This window comes from Ixodes scapularis, unplaced genomic scaffold, assembly GCF_016920785.2.
Source record: "Ixodes scapularis isolate PalLabHiFi unplaced genomic scaffold, ASM1692078v2 PGA_scaffold6__148_contigs__length_123643588, whole genome shotgun sequence".
Lineage (NCBI taxonomy): Eukaryota > Metazoa > Arthropoda > Arachnida > Ixodida > Ixodidae > Ixodes > Ixodes scapularis.
Window position 1 is genome coordinate 49,412,574 of NW_024609881.1, and position 19,098 is coordinate 49,431,671.

The window sequence follows — 19,098 nt, forward strand, 5'->3', positions numbered from 1 at the left end:
TTTTGACACTATTAACATGATTGCGACACACCTTCATGGACGCAAGATAGAATGACAAGGAACCACTTCCTTAAAAAAATAATGTGGCGAGCGGAAGAATGCACGTTTTAAAAATCACGACGTACTACTTAGAGCACACGCTCGTGCAGTCGGAACACAGGGGCGAATTGAGAGGGGGTGGTCCGGATGTCCTGACCCGCCTCTTGAATTATGCATGTGTAAACATGCAGAATGCATGTAATGAATGCATGCATGCAGAATGCATGTAATGAATGCATCCATGCAAACATGCATGTAAACATCAGCACCTTTTTTTCTGAAGTTGTGAAGAAGTAATGCAGTATTTATAGCCTCGAAGCTTGACGTCAGAGTGCAGGTTGATGGTTCATGTTACAATCCCAGGATGCGAGGTCATGCTGATTGGGCGCCACGTAGTGGTTTGTGTCGGCCACACCCGTACAATCTCATGCGAAGGATGTTGAGGCCAAGAGGGTGCTAGAGAAAATCTGTCCAGTAAGCCACGACATGCTAGCCGTGTTGCTTGAACGATCAGCACCGTGCCCTCTGAAGTTGTGAAAAGGGATGCCGCTTTAATTGCCTCGATGTTTGACGTCAGTGTGCCAGGTTAATGGATCATGTTACAATCCCAGAATCCGAGGTCATGCTGATAGGGCGCCACGTGGTGGTTCGTGTTGGCCACACCCCTACAATCTCATGCGAAGGATGTTGAGGCCAAGAGGGTGCTAGACAAAATCTGTCCAGTAAGCCACGACATGCTAGCTGTGTTGCTTGAACGATCAGCACCGTGCCCTCTGAAGTTGTGAAAAAGGGATGCCGCTTTTATTGCCTCGATGTTTGACGTCAGTGTGCCAGGTTAATGGATCATGTTACAATCCCAGGATGCGAGGTCATGCTGATTGGGCGCCACGTAGTGGTTTGTGTCGGCCACACCCGTACAATCTCATGCGAAGGATGTTGAGGCCAAGAGGGTGCTAGAGAAAATCTGTCCAGTAAGCCACGACATGCTAGCCGTGTTGCTTGAACGATCAGCACCGTGCCCTCTGAAGTTGTGAAAAAGGGATGCCGCTTTTATTGCCTCGGTGTTTGACGTCAGTGTGCCAGGTTAATGGGTCATGTTACAATCCCAGAATCCGAGGTCATGCTGATAGGGCGCCACGTGGTGGTTCGTGTTGGCCACACCCGTACAATCTCATGCGAAGGATGTTGAGGCCAAGAGGGTGCTAGACAAAATCTGTCCAGTAAGCCACGACATGCTAGCTGTGTTGCTTGAACGATCAGCACCGTGCCCTCTGAAGTTGTGAAAAAGGGATGCCGCTTTTATTGCCTCGATGTTTGACGTCAGTGTGCCAGGTTAATGGAACATGTTGCAATCCCAGGATGCGAGGTCATGCTGATTGGGCGCCACGTAGTGGTTTGTGTCGGCCACACGCGTACAATCTCATTGGAAGGATGTTGAGGCCAAAAGGGTGCTAGACAAAATCTCTCCAGTAAGCCACGACATGCTAGCCGTGTTGCTTGAACGATCAGCACCGTGCCCTCTGAAGTTGTGAAAAAGGGATGCCGCTTTTATTGCCTCAATGTTTGACGTCAGTGTGCCAGGTTAATGGATCATGTTACAATCCCAGAATCTGAGGTCATGCTGATAGGGTGCCACGTGGTGGTTCGTGTCGGCCACACCCGTACAATCTCATGCGAAGGATGTTGAGGCCAAGAGGGTGCTAGACAAAATCTGTCCAGTAAGCCACGACATGCTAGCCGTGTTGCTTGAACGATCAGCACCGTGCCCTCTGAAGTTGTGAAAAAGGGATGCCGCTTTTATTGCCTCGATGTTTGACGTCAGTGTGCCAGGTTAATGGATCATGTTACAATCCCAGGATGCGAGGTCATGCTGATTGGGCGCCACGTAGTGGTTTGTGTCGGCCTCACCCGTACAATCTCATGCGGAGGATGTTGAGGCCAAGAGGGTGCTAGACAAAATCTGTCCAGTAAGCCACGACATGCTAGTCGTGTTGCTTGAACGATCAGCACCGTGCCCTCTGAAGTTGTGAAAAAGGGATGCCGCTTTTATTGCCTCGATGTTTGACGTCAGTGTGCCAGGTTAATGGATCATGTTACAATCCCAGGATGCGAGGTCATGCTGATTGGGCGCCACGTAGTGGTTTGTGTCGGCCACACCCGTACAATCTCATGCGAAGGATGTTGAGGCTAAGAGGGTGCTAGACAAAATCTGTCCAGTAAGCCACGACATGCTAGTCGTGTTGCTTGAACGATCAGCACCGTGCCCTCTGAAGTTGTGAAAAAGAGATGCCGCTTTTATTGCCTCAATGTTTGACGTCAGTGTGCCAGGTTAATGGATCATGTTACAATCCCAGAATCCGAGGTCATGCTGATAGGGTGCCACGTGGTGGTTCGTGTTGGCCACACCCGTACAATCTCATGCGAAGGATGTTGAGGCCAAGAGGGTGCTAGACAAAATCTGTCCAGTAAGCCACGACATGCTAGCCGTGTTGCTTGAGCGATCAGCACCGTGCCCTCTGAAGTTGTGAAAAAGGGATGCCGCTTTTATTGCCTCGATGTTTGACGTCAGTGTGCCAGGTTAATGGATCATGTTGCAATCCCAGGATGCGAGGTCATGCTGATTGGGCGCCACGTAGTGGTTTGTGTCGGCCACACGCGTAAAATCTCATTGGAAGGATGTTGAGGCCAAGAGGGTGCTAGACAAAATCTGTCCAGTAAGCCACGACATGCTAGCCGTGTTGCTTGAACGATCAGCACCGTGCCCTCTGAAGTTGTGAAAAAGGGATGCCGCTTTTATTGCCTCAATGTTTGACGTCAGTGTGCCAGGTTAATGGATCATGTTACAATCCCAGAATCCGAGGTCATGCTGATAGGGTGCCACGTGGTGGTTCGTGTTGGCCACACCCGTACAATCTCATGCGAAGGATGTTGAGGCCAAGAGGTTGCTAGACAAAATCTGTCCAGTAAGCCACGACATGCTAGCCGTGTTGCTTGAACGATCAGCACCGTGCCCTGTGAAGTTGTGAAAAAGGGATGCCGCTTTTATTGCCTCGATGTTTGACGTCAGTGTGCCAGGTTAATGGATCATGTTACAATCCCAGGATGCGAGGTCATGCTGATTGGGCGCCACGTAGTGGTTTGTGTCGGCCACACCCGTACAATCTCATGCGAAGGATGTTGAGGCCAAGAGGGTGCTAGGCAAAATCTGTCCAGTAAGCCACGACATGCTAGTCGTGTTGCTTGAACGATCAGCACCGTGCCCTCTGAAGTTGTGAAAAAGGGATGCCGCTTTTATTGCCTCGATGTTTGACGTCAGTGTGCCAGGTTAATGGATCATGTTACAATCCCAGAATCCGAGGTCATGCTGATAGGGCGCCACGTGGTGGTTCGTGTTGGCCACACCCGTACAATCTCATGCGAAGGATGTTGAGGCCAAGAGGGTGCTAGACAAAATCTGTCCAGTAAGCCACGACATGCTAGCCGTGTTGCTTCAACGATCAGCACCGTGCCCTCTGAAGTTGTGAAAAAGGGATGCCGCTTTTATTGCCTCGATGTTTGACGTCAGTGTGCCACGTTAATGGATCATGTTACAACCCCAGAATCCGAGGTCATGCTGATAGGGCGCCACGTGGTGGTTCGTGTTGGCCACACCCGTACAATCTTATGGCAAGGCCATCAGTCGAAGAGTATCTGCACAGTAAGCCATGGCATACTAGCCGTGTTGCTTGAATGATCAGCACTTTTTTACCACGTTGTGGTAAAACTCAATTATGCCGCAGCGTCTCACATTAAAATATTTTTTTCTGAATCCGTGTTGAGAGGGAATGAGATAATCATTTTTTTCAGGTGATTGAATGAATTTTTATTTTAATATGTCTCACTACCTTAAAAGACCTTATGAAAGAAATTTGGTGTCTGATTTTTAAAATAATTTTTTAAGCCAGATATTTATGTATGGGTACCACATTTGCTGTCTTCCACTCGCAGGAAGCTTACCACTAAAAAGCGACTTTTTTTTTTAAACAAAACCTGTAAACAAAATTCTCCAATACCTGAACATTCTGTGAATACTATTCGCTACACCACTGGGGAAAAATTCAATATCTTTCAATTTATTTTGCAAGACTGCATCAGGATGTAGATGTTTAGTGGAAAATGAAGATGGACAAAAACAAATGAAAGTAGTTATTAAAAAGAAACGTGTCATTCTTTTCCTATTTAACAAGTTACCTCCAATCGATAATGGGAGGATTGTCGAGTGAGACTTTTTTTTAGCATATTTCTAGAGTTCGTTTGAGATCCCCCGAAGGTCCTGGTTCCGAGACGAGTCAAGTTTTGTTTTAGATCCTTCACATATATTTTTTTTTTATATTGATCGCATAAACATTGTTTTTATTTGTAAAGAGCGCGTTTGTTTTTAAGTCTACAATACTTCAGGTACGTACGTCGGCTTTGTTTTGTCTTTTCCTTCAGCAAAGAAAGTAACCTAGAAACACATCCAAATGAAACCTATTTACGGAACGCCGCAAAATGCTGCCCCTGCTTTATATCCTTCCAAAAAGTTAATTTAGTATTTTTCGATGACGCTCAGCAAGTTTCTAATTGGAACCATAAGTCTATTTTCTCTAATAAAAAAGTTAATTAAAAAAATATTACCTAATTAGTCAATTCATCTTTTCAATTAGACACTTATACAATATTCACCTGGTCGTATAACTCACCTGCACCAACCGCAGATTTGTAGCTTTCATGACTTTTTTTAAACAAAATTGTTACACTTAAAAAGAAGCACGGTATATATAGATATAATAACTTTTTCAATAAAGTCAAACGCCCTGTATACACCCGCACAAAACGACAAAAGGAGGCACTGAAGAGTCCTAGTACGAAGTGCGAAGCTATCTGTTACATAAAATAAACAATCTAGACAATCAAAATCCCGATTTTATTGACTTCTGATAGGCGTTGTTTTCTCTCAGAAAATTTTCTTGGCCCCTGTCAGTTCAAAGCACTTCTTCGTCCTTGTCCTGAAAAAGAAAATCCAGTTGGTCAGTGCGGAAGTGTAAGTTCTCTCCAAGATGAGAGGAAATTGGGTAAAACGTGGGCATACTTGTATAAAACGAGTGCTTTCCAGCGATCATCGGAGAAGAAAGTCTAGTGAAACTCGGGCAGTTTGATCAATTGGCCCCAAGTTCCAGTGGATAAAGTCAAGCTTCGGTGTATTTGTCATATATGGCAAACGCACTGAAGCTTGACATTTTCGACCTCCAAGTATTGACCATCGCTCCCGTAGGAGACGTGGCGGGCGCCACCATATATGGTAGCGCCCGCCGCGTCCCCTGTGGGAGCGATGGTCGTTTCCCGCAATATTTGGAGGTCCCAATTCGAGAGCGCCGCGTTACTGTGCTCTTCAAGTGCAGCATATACAGTTACTCTACCGTCTTCCTTTCCAAAAACAACAACAACAAGCAACCAAAAATAGATAACAACTAAGTTTTGTTTGTGGCCGCTTAGTCGGAGGATTGTATGAATATAAAAACAATGAGGTAATCTGTTTGCTCAATAAAAGACAGAACAGTTGGTTTCGAGAGCTCATATTGAGAACGATTTACACGCTTTGCGATTTTAGTGTTTGCGAAGTGCTGTCAGCTTCAGCGCGATATCACTGGACAGTTTGAGAAAACGCACAGTGTCTCAACTACCGAGCATCTGATTATAAATGCAAAGATATTGCAATAGACCCTTCTCAACGGTGAGCGCCACCTAGTAGCTCCCGATCATGATTGACGTGGCATGATTGACGTGGCAAAAAAATAGTAAAAGTAAAATATATAGACGCGTTTACGCAGCTTGCTTTACTTCATCATCACCATAGCAGGAAAGGTTATTTCCACTTTAAGTGTTACTGTGTCCTCCTCCCCAGCAAAGGCCTTATTGGAGGCTGGGCAACGCTGCCCACTTCAATGGCCCGGCATCTCGGTAAGACAAGAGGAGGTCGGCAATGCCGGCTCAAAAAGGCGCGCGTTTAAAGCGTGTATATAGATTTGACACCTTTCTTTAGTATAATGTGCTGAAGCAACGAATTAATTACCTTATTAATGGATTTAAGTGTAACGATTAATCGTGTTAAAATAATGCGTTGGCGCCCAGCACAAGAACAAGCTTGCGGCAGCGTTTGGCGAGAAATCACATCGAATCACACGTTTTGTGCCGCACAAAATAAGTGGCAACCGCCAATTTTGCTTGACTGTGTTTTAGAAAAGTGTCTATTCCGCCATTAGCCGATAAGAACGACGAAGTAGCAATAACAAAACGAGAAGCGCGAATACACTGAGCCATGTTCTTCATTTCTTAAAGGAAATGTCCGCTTGCGCTGGCCACGTACAGGGGACTAAATATAATCAAATGTAATATTTATTTCCTTAAAAGACGCCCCAATACTCGTTAAATCAGTTATAAAGATCAAAGAAAAACTTCGCGCCTAATTTCGCAAGTATGCACGGCTGGTGGTGTCGTGACGTCACATCAGGCATGGTGACGTCAGAGTCGCGGACGTTGAGTTATTTCCGGTTTTGATGGACATGGTGGACGGCGCGTACAAAGATCGTCGTCGAAAAATTGAGCTTCTTTCAACGCCGTAAATCCTGTCTGTCTTTAAAACAAGTTGTTTTACTCAGACGGCAGTCAAGAGCTGTCGTTGCTCTCCTTCCATGATGTTACGTCAGAGCTTCCGCAGTTGCTGACGAAAACGCTGGGTCATTCCATGCCAAGGAGACACGGAAATGTTTTATGCCTGGGATTTGTACGAAAAATATCATTTGAATAAAGAATCCATTGAACTGAAAGAAAAACATATTTCTTTGTGATTTCTTTTTATTTTTGCTGATATCTTGCTTAAACTTTCCGGAATTTTCATACGACTCATATAGTTAAGATACACATTGTAAAAAAAAAACTGTTGCATACCGCACAAGCTTTTAGGTGGGCGCCTAAATACTTAATAGCCTGACCTGTCTTACACTAAAGTATATACATTTAAAGACGCCATTTTGGGTCCAAGTAGGAGCTCCCAAATGTATAAACTTTATAAGATTTTTGGCAGTTTGATACTTTAGACCCATGTTACGGATAAAAAAAAACAGAAAGCGGGATGGCCAAAAAAACATGTTTTTCGTTTAAGGCTTGTCAAATTATGAGGCGGTGGAGAAATGCAGCCTTCTGCGTTAAATCCTTACTTCGAACTCTTTTTGTTCGCCTTCCGCTTATTGAAAAGCATGCGGGTAGGGCCTTAGAACGCACCTGGTATCGCTGCGCCGAGCGTTCTTCCGCAACATAAAGTTCGTCTGCCGTTCGTAAAATGGCGTCAGTTGTTGCTGGCTTCAGGCGGTGGTACCGTGCGTGCTTCTATTCATTCGGCGTTCGTTGCCATGATGACGGCGAGGAAAGCAGACGAACTTTATGTTGCGGAAGAACGCTGCGGCGCAGCGATACCAGGTGCATTGTAAGGCCCTTTCCGTATGCTTTTTCATGGGCGGAAGGCAAACAAAAAGACTTCGAACTGAGGACTTAACGCAGAAGGCTGCATTTCTCCAGCGCCTCATAATTTGACGAGCCTTAAACGAAAAGAATGCTTTTTGGCCGTCCCGCTTCCTGTTTTTATTTATCCGTAACATGGGTCTAAATTATCAAACTGCCAGATTTTTTTCCTCTGCTCTCTTAAAACTAATATAATTCAATTGCTTGTATTAAATTTCCAAAGCCTCATTTTGTTGCGTTTTAACTTCTATGACAAAATCCGCAGTTTATCAAAGGAAAAGGTTATATTGAGAGCCAGAAAATGCTATGTGAGCAGCGATGCCCAGAACTTTTGAAATATCCACAAGTTTAAACCACCTCATCTCTTCAACATACCGAAAAATTATAAATTTTCTTTTTTGTTGCTACCAAAAAAAACTTTTTTTTTGTTTTTTTTTTTTAATTTTGGTTTTTTTGGCCACGCCTTTAGGCGCCAGCCTCGTAGGCCACGCACGCCGGCGTTCGCCAGCGAGACGTCAACGGTGTGAGACGCCGCCGCAAGGACTTCAACGCTCTTCTGAAAACCCGTTTTACTCACTTGATGTGGACGTTTTCCTGACTTTCATGCATCCTTATGCTCTTGGCGTTACGGAATGATACTAGCGTCTTAATGATACTCTACTCTTGCCCAGATAACTGCATGCTGACGAACGCAGGCGTGCATCGTCTGCTTCCTGAGTTTCGGAATGCATACCGCGCGTCGACCTCGTCTGTGGTATGTTCACATATAAATACCACCCAGTCTAGATAGCCTTTCACCGATGTGAAATGATAACGGAGACGTCGCTTTTCTATTGAACTTAAATGTATTTCGGTAGAATATGTAGTTCTACCAAGAGCAGTGTAATCATAGAAAAAGCATTTCATTTTTTGCGGCGAACCCGTCACACATCGGAGATTCTGTTAGTGTGCAGTATTTTAGCCTCTGAAATACACTGGAAACCAGCAGATGTCCACAATTCTGAACTCACTGGTATTTTTAGAGGAAGTCTGTCTTATAATACGTAGGTTTCACACTGGTGCCGTCTTCGCCATCTGAGAGTCAGACTCGGCGGACATTTGATGAGGTAATACCCATCACAGTAAGTCCGTTTATTAAAAACATTGTTCCTTAGTTTTCGAAATGATGATTCCACGGCTCATGTTGCAATTGCAGTATTGACGCCAAATACTATCAGAGGCATGACCAATTAGCGTAATTTGCGAAATTGTACTAGTTCCCAGATATTCATCGATCAGGTCCCCCTTCTTAGTCCCGATTTCAATATTGCGCGCAAAAAATGCCACAAGCCCCGCCTACAGTGACGCTTAGAAGAGTGACGTAGCCGCTTCCACGACGACGTTACTATCACGACAATGTGTCCTTGGGGATGCGCCAACGAACTTCGATACATCTTAGTTCTATCAGAGTACATTTTAGTTTAATGGGGAAGGTACGACTTCGTTATCATATCACATCGGTGAAGAGCACTCCGGTCTGAATTGTTTTTACATCTGGACATACGACAGACGAGGCCGAAAAGCATTCTGCATTCCGAAACTCGGCAAGCAGACGATGCAGACCTGCGTTCGTCGGCATGCAGTTTGCTGGTTAGAAGTACAGTAAAATTAAGACGCCAGTACAATTACGTAACGCAACGATGATACGGATGCATGCAAGTGAGGATAACGTCCTTATCAAGCGAATAAATCGTGTTCTCGGGAGTGCGTTGAAGACCTAGCGACGGCGTCTCCTATCGTTGACGCCTCGCTGGCAAACGCTGGCGAGCGTCGCCTCCGAGGCGGGCGCCTGCAGCCATGGTCGGAGAAGCTCATCTTTAACAAACAACTTCTCACCGACTACAAAAGTAATCTTCTAATTTTTTTATATGTCGAATATATGAGGTGGTTTTCAATTTTGTTGATTTCGAAAGTGGTGGGCACCGCTGCCCACATTGCTTTTTCTGAATCTCAATACGGCCTTGTCTGCATAAGCTGGAGATTCTCTAATCTAATTAAAACGGAACAATGCGAGGCTTTGAAAACTTAATACAAGCAATTGCATTATTAGTTTTAAGAAAACAGAGGAAAATAATATTGTACCTAACACGCAAATTCAACTTGACTTAAAAGGATAAAAAAAAGTCTCATAGTCTACTTTCTGAAGCTCTTATTTGCGCTCAAAATGGCGTCTTTCAATGTTTGTATCTTAGTGCACGATAGGTCATTTTATTCAATTAGGCGTCCACGTAAATTTGGGTAGTATGCAACCTTCTTTATTTCCAAAATGGTATTCTTAACTACATGGGTTTTATGCAAATTCCAGAAATTTAGAAAATGATTTCGGAAAAAAAATAATCTTTTTTTTTTTTCACAAAAACTTTATTTTCTTGGAGTTCAGGCGCATCGTTATCGAAACAATTTCTTTTAGTACATATCCCAGACATGATAAAACTGACGCGTCTCCTTCGGCATGGAATGACCCCGTGTGTTTTTTGTGAGCGCAATCTGAGCAATTGGGCCCTCTTTAAAACTAAATTGCCGCTTGTGTAGCGGGAATTTTAAAAGTCGCACACTGTACGGATGATACTTTTAAAAGAAAGGACACCATAATTTATATTCATTTCTGAAAGACGAGATTTTACCGGACAATCCCTTAAGCTGTTAGTGACACTAGCACCATTCTGCAGCGAATATTAAAAATATTAAACCGTGTTTTCAGCTCCATAAACCAACGTCATTTTAATATTAGTTGTATTATTTCCGTTGCTTTATTTGAAACTAACTTACCTCGATTTCGTTCCTATAAGAACGAACCTAAACTGCGCATATTTGCCACACTATTATATTTCTCGTTGCAATCTTTGACGAGCGTATTGACACTTGCTTTCGATCACACATATACCGCCATAATAATACACACATGCGGGCTCTTCTGTACAGTTTCGCCGCGCCGGCCTTACAAATATATGAAGCACTGCGGATTGTACATCAATTTGACTTAGAGAAAAAAAAACACACACGGTACATAGGATGAGGGAAGTATTACATCAGACAGCCTCTCGTCTGGTCTTGAAGACAACGCGAGAAATAGTGCGGTGGTTTGCCGGAACCCATAACAGATCCGAATTCCTGCTTTCTGCAACGGAGCCCTTCGTTCCCCGGTGTGTGATGCGGAGGACAGCTTCCTTCGTGAGCCATTCCGAGCCTGAAACGTTTGTTACACACGTTTGTTATTAGACGTACTGAAAGAGATATAAATATCGCAGGGTCAAGGCGCCTTTACTCTGTGCGATTGGTTTCACCGCTGACGTCATACGCACAAAGACGACAAGTGCGATGACGATGCGCCGTTGGCGCCGCTTGATTGGCTCCATCAGATACTATGCGGAGTGCAAGTTCGTCTGCGTCTAGGGGGTTGCGGTGACGTCACAACGACGCCGAGTCCTGATTGGTTCTTGATTGGAAGGATTGTGAGTAAACCTCAATGGCTAGACTCCTCAAGGGCTACCCACTGATTTGTTTTTCGATCGGCCAATAAGGGCTCGGCGTTTTGACATCATCGCAACCCCTGTATCAAGAAACAGACGAAATTTGCGCTCGGCATAGCGTCGGCCGTGGTCGCATTTAGAGTGAAACGGAGTATAAGCTGAATTCAAATAACTTTCCTCAGAACCATATTCTCCGTAATAGCCTCAAGATAACGTTCAAGCATAAAGCTATTTCGAAGTGAAAAAACAAACAAACTAACTAATACCACTAAGCATTGAAACGCGGGTGGTGGAGGGGGGTTATTCTTGTAGCTGACTTCACTTTTCTCGTTCAGTGACAAGTTGGAATCACTGGGTGGTTATCAATTTGAACGCTGATCAAATGGTTATATAGTTTTAGAAGACGTTAGAGTTAAGTGCTTCATAGTATGATAATTTACGAAACAAAACCTCATGGTAAACGGAGGTTTTCGCTCGTAAACAGCGAAAATTTGTGCTGGTTACACTGGATGGAAAATGTTTTGTTTGGGCCAGGCTGGCGAAACAAAAACGTTTTGCCAGGATATCAGCTACGCGGAAGGCTTGACTATCAGACAATCTTCACACTCCGGTACCAAGACCTTGGCTCCTAGAGGCCTTATACTTGGGCAAGTCTAGACTTTCGTCTACCCGAAATCAGAGCGCAGCTAACGTCACAAGCAGATGGCCTATTCACGCAGTGGCGAAAGATCAACACCGCGGCGTTTGCAGTGTTTCGGAGAGTTCTCCATCCATGTGCAACTCGCTACGAGTACATGCTTCAATTATGATTCTCTGCTTTTGATACATACCAATAGACCCCGAAAATTAAACACAAAAGTCGTCTTCATTAATATTAAAAAAAAAAAAAACTGCAAGCATCGCGCGTGAAAGAAATCTTTGTCGACGGCTTCAGTTGGCGCTGACCCGGAACACAGTGCGCAGTCAATTGTCTGCGAAGTTTCTTCTTGTTTGGAAATAACACACGTTATCTCTCGTTTTATTTTCTTATTGGAACGAAAACATTTTTCAAGTGTTCGGGGTCACGCGGATGTCACCCGTAATTTTGGGGAAACCTATGCCGGCGTCCAATTTTCTTCCACGTAGGCCCCAGTGAATCCTGATATTTTGTCCGACATCAATGACTCATACCGAAAAACACCGAATCTGTCAGGGAAAAAACCCGTAAATACACCCCCGAATTCCAAGAAAAATAAACCGCGAAAACATGAAACCCGATTGATAAATTTCGGTTTCAAGAAATTGATACCAAAAAGCACCGAGTCCGTTGGAAGAGAAACAATATAATACCCCGTAAATGCGGCCCCGAATTCGAAGAAAAATTAACCTCAAAAACACTAAACACTATAGGTAACGCGCACCCGCCCAGGTATCGCATTAAAAAAAACGAGCGAAATGAGTCAGTGAGCTAATTGTCCAGTCTGATTGGCGCGTGCGCATGGGCATCGCCTGCTTTACGTAGGGAGAGATAGGAGGGGAGTGGAGCGAGGCTGATTCGCGCGGTATAATCCGGCTCCCAGACCTACTTACATCGGGTGAGCAAATCTGGGAGCTGACTAAAGGCTAGAGCGTGAATTCTTGAAGGGTGCTTACCAAAGCGTCGACCCCTCCCTTCGTTTTCCTCCCCCGTAAACTAGGCGATGTGACGTCAATGAGAACGCGCCAATCAGAGTGAAAAAATTGGTCCCTTTACTTCGCGTGCTTTGCTGGATATGCAACCAGGTAATAAGAAAGTCGACATACGTTTTCAAGGGTACACTTTCGACATTGTGTAAAATCAGGATAACTTAAAACGTGTCTTCATTTGTGTCTTGTTTACGTCTTTTTAGGCGTTTAAAGCCTCTCCCACCTCTCAAGGCCTGTCGAAAGAGGACAGTTCAGAAATCGTGAGGCGACAGAATATCGACATAACTCGTGCAACTGCCCGCTCCCGTCCGTTCTTTTGTTTTTTCAAGGGGAAATAAGTGTATTTTTGTTTTTGTTTTTTTGTTTTGTGAAAGTTTGTTTGTGTTTTTTACGGGGGTCTTGAGCACTGTCCTCATGTGGGCCCGGGCAGCCACTCACAGGCTCTGTTGGCTGTCGGTCAATCGCTCGAGGAGCACGCTGCTCTTCAAAGTCCCGAAAGCGGAAAAGGGAAGGTCTGCGTTCGCAATCTTACCCAAAAACATCCAAGTTACTCCGGCACTAATAGAGCGACGCGGTACGCGGGTAGGTGTTCGAACGCAAAGGTACAAAACCCATACTTTTTAGTAAGTTAGGGTATATTTTGGAACACGGCCAAGGATACGAAGGCCGCCGGAACAAATGGGCAACATCGGCAGGTGGCGTGTGACGCCAAGTCTGACGAGCACCGACGTCACCGATGTTTCCTTAGTCGTGTTCAAAGTAGGGATGCCGCGAACCTCCCGAAGGTCGAGTTCGAAAGATTCAAAAATTTCGAGCCTCGCTAAGATTCGCATTCGAACATTAACAAGGTTCGATTTCAAAACGTTCGCAATTTTACACCCGTATGAGGACCGAATTCGAATAATTCAAAAAGTCAAGTATTCAAAAAAGGTGAAGTTCGAAGACTTTAATTTTTGAAACAGATTGTTTGAAAATTTGAATTTATTTAAGATTCAAGGTCGAAAAATTGAACGTTTCGAATTTTTATATGTACAAGTAATAAAAAGTTTGAAATTTTCGATTTGAAGTTCGAAGTCTCGTAATTTCACGGACGGAGATCAAATTCCGCAGTTTCGAGCTAAGTTTTCATGAACTCAACTAAACATTCCCTGAAATGTGCTACAAATTTTCCGAAAATGCTGCTCATTTTCCTAATACCGTTAACATAATTCTTACCAGTCAGTGGCGTGGTACTGGCGGTACCACTTGTATTATTCGTTATTTGTCTTAGCTTACGAAACAAGCGTTGAACTGGTTGAGCGGTTCATCGAAAAGTCCCGAGGCGGTCAGGTGAACGTGCGTCTTAGTTATTTAAGAACTAATTAAAATCCGATCAAACGACGCCTAAATGCAATGCTGGCAAAAGACTACTAGATGTGCAGGACTCGCATGCACATGGCGTCCCTAAAATATTTAGTTGCTCTGGGCGCTTATTTTTGGCGGGTTGACCCGTGGGAAGGACGAAGCATCGAACACGGGCACATGCACCCGACACGAGTCAAGGTTTAGGAGAATGTAACCGGACTAAATTAGGGGACCACCATGCCGCCTAAATACAACTGATCAGGTAGCGACCGGTTGTTTTCAGGCTTACCCTATTGCCGCTGCCTGAAACTTTTATTCTTCGACGAACAATTCGCTGCTCCAAAATGCAGCCGGTTACTAATGATAATAATGTACCGGCAGCATTTTGACTCGACATCGGGGGACTTGAGTTCTACAACAAGTAATGCTATGAAGGACGCTCCCAGAGAAGGGCCTCGGTTGAATTCCAAGCTTGAAGGTCTGTTGGCCCATAGGTTACATTGAGGCAACCTACGGAGTTGTGAGCGGGAGAGGCTCTGTGTGGAAGTCGAAAAGAAAAGATGTGTCCTACGAGGCCGAGGCCACCCCAGAGTGATCATTCAGCGCTTTGTGGCACGATCAGCTAAGTAAGACAGTAGCGCAAATTCAACTCCAGTTTAGACATTGACATGTTGTGTTATTCATATTTGTTGCCTTAAGCCTAGGGGGTGAACTTGGTTCGAACTTCGCCGAGCTTTTGTTTAAAGATTGGAAGGTCGTCAAAGTTTTGAACCTAAGAGATGTGGAAGTACGAACATCGTCGAATTTCATAGCGCAAAAAAATCCCAAGTTCAAAAACAGCCAAAGTCTTCGGCGCCAAAAATTCAAAAATTAAAAAATCAGCGATTTTTTTTTTGTAATAAGATTGACGTTTCGAAACTTCGCGAAGCTTTTGAACCCCTTGGTTCAATCTTCAAACCTCAGGTTCGCAAAAAGTTCGCAGTATCTCTGGCTCAAAGAAATATCGGGATGCCGGATTTAAACCACCTGAAATTCCACGACTTTTGTCGGAGTTGTGTCGCCTCACGATTTCTGAAGTGTCTTGTCTGGACAGCCCTTCAGTCCAAGATTATGCTGCCACAAAATTTGTTAATTCTGGAGCTTCAAGTTTGGCTTTTGGTTACATACACTTAGAGAAAGTCAGAAAAAGGAGGAGGAGATGAAACCGAACGAGAGAGCCCCGAGCTCTGATTGCAAGGATTAGTAAGTAGGCGCAAAGTCTACCTTTCTTTGTCACTACCCGCTGTCCTGAGTCTAGCTTTCAAAATTAGAACGTTGGCGTTGGAATTTCGAACGCCCGACCCTGCGCGGGATAGCAGACGAGGCTCTTGCTCGCTCCGAATAAAGAAAGAAAGACAGCCATCCTCTTCATCTATCCACTAATCCACCCAATAAGAGCTCGGCGGTTTTATCTCATACTCTGCTTTAGTTTCTGACCGTATTTGACACTGGCACTACGAACCGTTATTAATTTCTGATGTAGCTAATAATCCTGGCAGCCACTGTGACGTTAAGTAGTCCGAAGCATTCAAGCAAGAACACGTGGGGTGGTACTCACAGATGTCCCAATTCGTGAGCTATGACATAAGACTCCCAGTTTCGAGGTTGGCGGAAGTTCAGTGATTGAGTGGTGACGGTGTTCCCCGAGCAGACGCCGCAGTTAGATGAACATCCTGACAAAACAGATGCGGCTTCATCGACCAGAACATTCATGGGAACGCTCGTCTACACACTTGCGTTCGGTTCTCACCGGCTGCGGCCTTTTGCTAAACATATTGGCACCCTGGTGCCATCTATGAGGGAACTCTGGAACTGCATTCCAGTAGAATGAAGATTCTTGCAGTATTTGCCAGATGAAACTTCCATGCGCTCTATAAAACATTGTTGTTTAAAATATTGCGAAAACTTTTTTCAACCCCACGGTAAAACGATGCGCGAAAGAATAAGTATACTAAACAGAAATCTTCGTGTGTGCCGCGGCTACCCAATAGGTGGCACCAGTTTGTTCCCTCGTCGTAAGAGGTCACAAGACTGCACAACACACGCTTTTTTAACAGAACTGGGGTGTATGAACCTGCCTTTGCGTCAACTGCTTTGTCGCACAAGCCAATGATGAGAATTATGCGAAATGCTGGCATTACAAAAAGAGCATCGACACAACCTATTTGATCCGTGTATTAGAACCTCTTTAATGCGCATGTTTCTTCGTGAGGTACACTTTTAAATATGCCGACGAAAATTAGCCAGAAAAAAAAAACAGTTCCTTTAGCAGTGGTGGCTGTATATAACCCGTAATACCAACCGATCCTTGGTAGTTTATCGTAGTCATCGACGTTTTTCTAGCAAGACACATTTTGAGTTATACTTTGTCTCATCTTACGATGGACTAAAAGCCAAAGCCGCGGTCCGCCAGGTCCAATCCCGTTCCACGCTAAACTATGACATGCTCAACACTGATTAGGGGTGGACGAATAATGCTCCGAATCAAAAAGCGCTGCATCATGCTTATAGCTTCGACAGTGCGAAGAGCTTGTATGTTGTGACTTTCTTTGCAATGTAAAATTGATGAGTCACTTAGTGCCATTCGATTCGAACCACTGTCCACGCCCATCCCTATCAGTCATCCGAAACGCGGGCGCCAATTGGGCAGGAGATCGAACTATAGGGGGCGCTCTGACCCGTTTGTTTTCCCCACGCTCGGTGTTTACTCAACACAAGGCCTGTGCACATGCCGACAGGCCTCATGGGCATGTCCATGTCATCTTCAACAATAGAAGGCGGGGCACAGTTTAATGTAAAAAAATACTAGCAATCGACGAAGCGACGTTAAGTGCCGGATCTATCCTCAGAGAATGCGAGCTTGACCCACTTCGGCTTTTGTGCTGAGCTGGGACCGTGCATGCTGCATTGTTCATGCAGGCCGTAGGGGAAACAAAAGAGCCCCTCCTTCCCCTCACCGGAGAACACGAACTCCAGCCGAACACTGACGCCGCGTTCGGTTATGTCGGCCGAGCGCTGAGTCATTGTATTTGTTGTCCACATCCGTGTAGTTCTAAGGTTAACCGCTTGGGGCGTCACGGTCTGTCCTCCTCCCCAATAGGCGCGTCGAAGCGCAATACCATGCGATTTCTAAGTGACTTGTGATTGGATCTGGCGGTCCGTAGGTTTTGCCTTTAGTCCAGCGAAGGATAACAAGAAGTATAGCTTAGATTCGAGTCAGTAATGGATGCTTGTACCTACCAACATTGTCTCTATCTGGGATCCTGAGGGGAAAGACAGAAAGCGTGGTATAGACGACTGCCTACAAATACCATCAGAGTAGCGTGATACTCGAAATCACAAAGTAGTTGAAAGTGAGGGGAAGCTTATTTGCGGTAGCAGAGTTTAAACATGAATGTGGCGGGTGTGTGTGCCGAGTGTTGATTTTGTGACACGAATATAAATTAAGTGAAACCTAATCCAAAAGCGGCGAAGATATATTTCTTAAACTTTCAATAGTCTTCACGAACCTTCCACGTATTTTTCGAAGAAGCAGACATGAAACTTGATGAGCAATAGACCACGACCGGGCAGGGAACAAGCATAACCTTCAGTCAATCAATCAATCAAATATTCAATAGGTTAAACAATAAATTAATTAAACAATAAATAAATGAATAACCGTCTGCGCTGCAACGACAGGGGCGGTAGAAACCAACCGCCTGCAATATTTGGCAACCATCTGCCGCAAACTCGGGTTTATTTTAGTCCTTTTCTTGGCAATTTCTTTGACGGCTCTTCTTGCTTCTTTCGATTAATAGGCACTTACAGGATGCTTAGGCAATAGGAATACTCGTCAGAGGTTTATGGGTTTCAATATCTTCGGCTCCATGCCGGTTTGTGCATGAGAGTACTTCCTGGCACTTCGTTGCTGTATTTTTTTCCGCAATGTTAAACAAAGCTTGCAGCTTAGCAGCCTCACTGTACTAGTACAACTTTCCTAATTTGAAAGCTGAACAAGAGATGCCGTTTTGATTAGAATCTAAATTCCCAATTTGTGAACATTGATAAGGCCTACAGACTAACTCAAGTCTCCCGTCACGCCACCAGGATGGCGCTGCCGGCGGCATTGCGCATTCGTAGATGCTTTCTTTTGCGTAAACCTGGTTTCTGCGCATGCACAACCTACGGAAACGCCGGCTCGTTTGTGAATTCAGTGGTGCTCTGGGATGTAAGTTTCTTGAAAAGAGGATATCGTGGATAAGTGACAATGTGTGCAAATGCAGCGCGGCTCGAAGCACGTGGAGCGAAATCTCGCGCTACAGACATCCGGTTCCTGCAAGGTTCGATATGAGAGAACCTCGTACAGGTCATCTAATGACTAGTGAATGATGCACTTGAAGATTGCAGGTAGGGTGACCACCCGTCCCGTGACTCGCGGGACTTTCCCGCATTAAGGGCTTGTCACCTGCGTCCTGCAAGAAATTTTCAAATCTTCAAAATGTCCAGCATTTTATACTGCCGTAAAATTCACGCTGCAACTTATGGTGCTGCCTTACAACGGGGCACGGGGAAGCGCGGAGGGCGCTGGTACTCGTGTGAATCGCAATGGTAGGCCATTTTCTATCCAAGCATTGCGGGAAGCGACCGTCGTTCTTGGAGTAGAACCGACGAGCATGCTCCGTTGTGCCTCTTCTCTTGGTGGCAAAATGTTATAAGAAAAATTGCTCGCCAAAAGGGCAAATACAAGATACTCTCATTGTTTTCAAATCGCTGTGTTAATGCGAAAGGGTTGCCGCGGTTTTGTTTTTAGTGAAGACAGCTACAGAAGGCAAAAAGCCTGCAGCTCACAACGGTCGAAAAAGAAAATTATGTTAAAATTTTGTGTACGACCATGTTGATAAAAGTAAGCGTTGACAGGAAACAATTACCCGAAAAAGATTTACTGTTTCTTATTTCTATTTAAAGCATTCTGTTCTGCTACAGT

General features: G+C 44.7%; 1 protein-coding gene across 1 annotated transcript in view; it reads right to left on the reverse strand.

The window, feature by feature from the left end:
* Window positions 1-5,014: 5,014 nt before the first annotated feature.
* The window catches only part of LOC8026884, a 31,046-nt gene continuing 16,962 nt past the window's right edge, over window positions 5,015-19,098 (reverse strand). The window contains exons 10-12 of the mRNA XM_040206392.2: window positions 15,691-15,823; window positions 10,643-10,801; window positions 5,015-5,066 (exon numbers count right to left, since the gene is read on the reverse strand). Coding sequence (XP_040062326.2) covers window positions 5,015-5,066; window positions 10,643-10,801; window positions 15,691-15,823 — 344 coding nt within the window. The remainder of the gene's footprint in view (window positions 5,067-10,642; window positions 10,802-15,690; window positions 15,824-19,098) is intronic.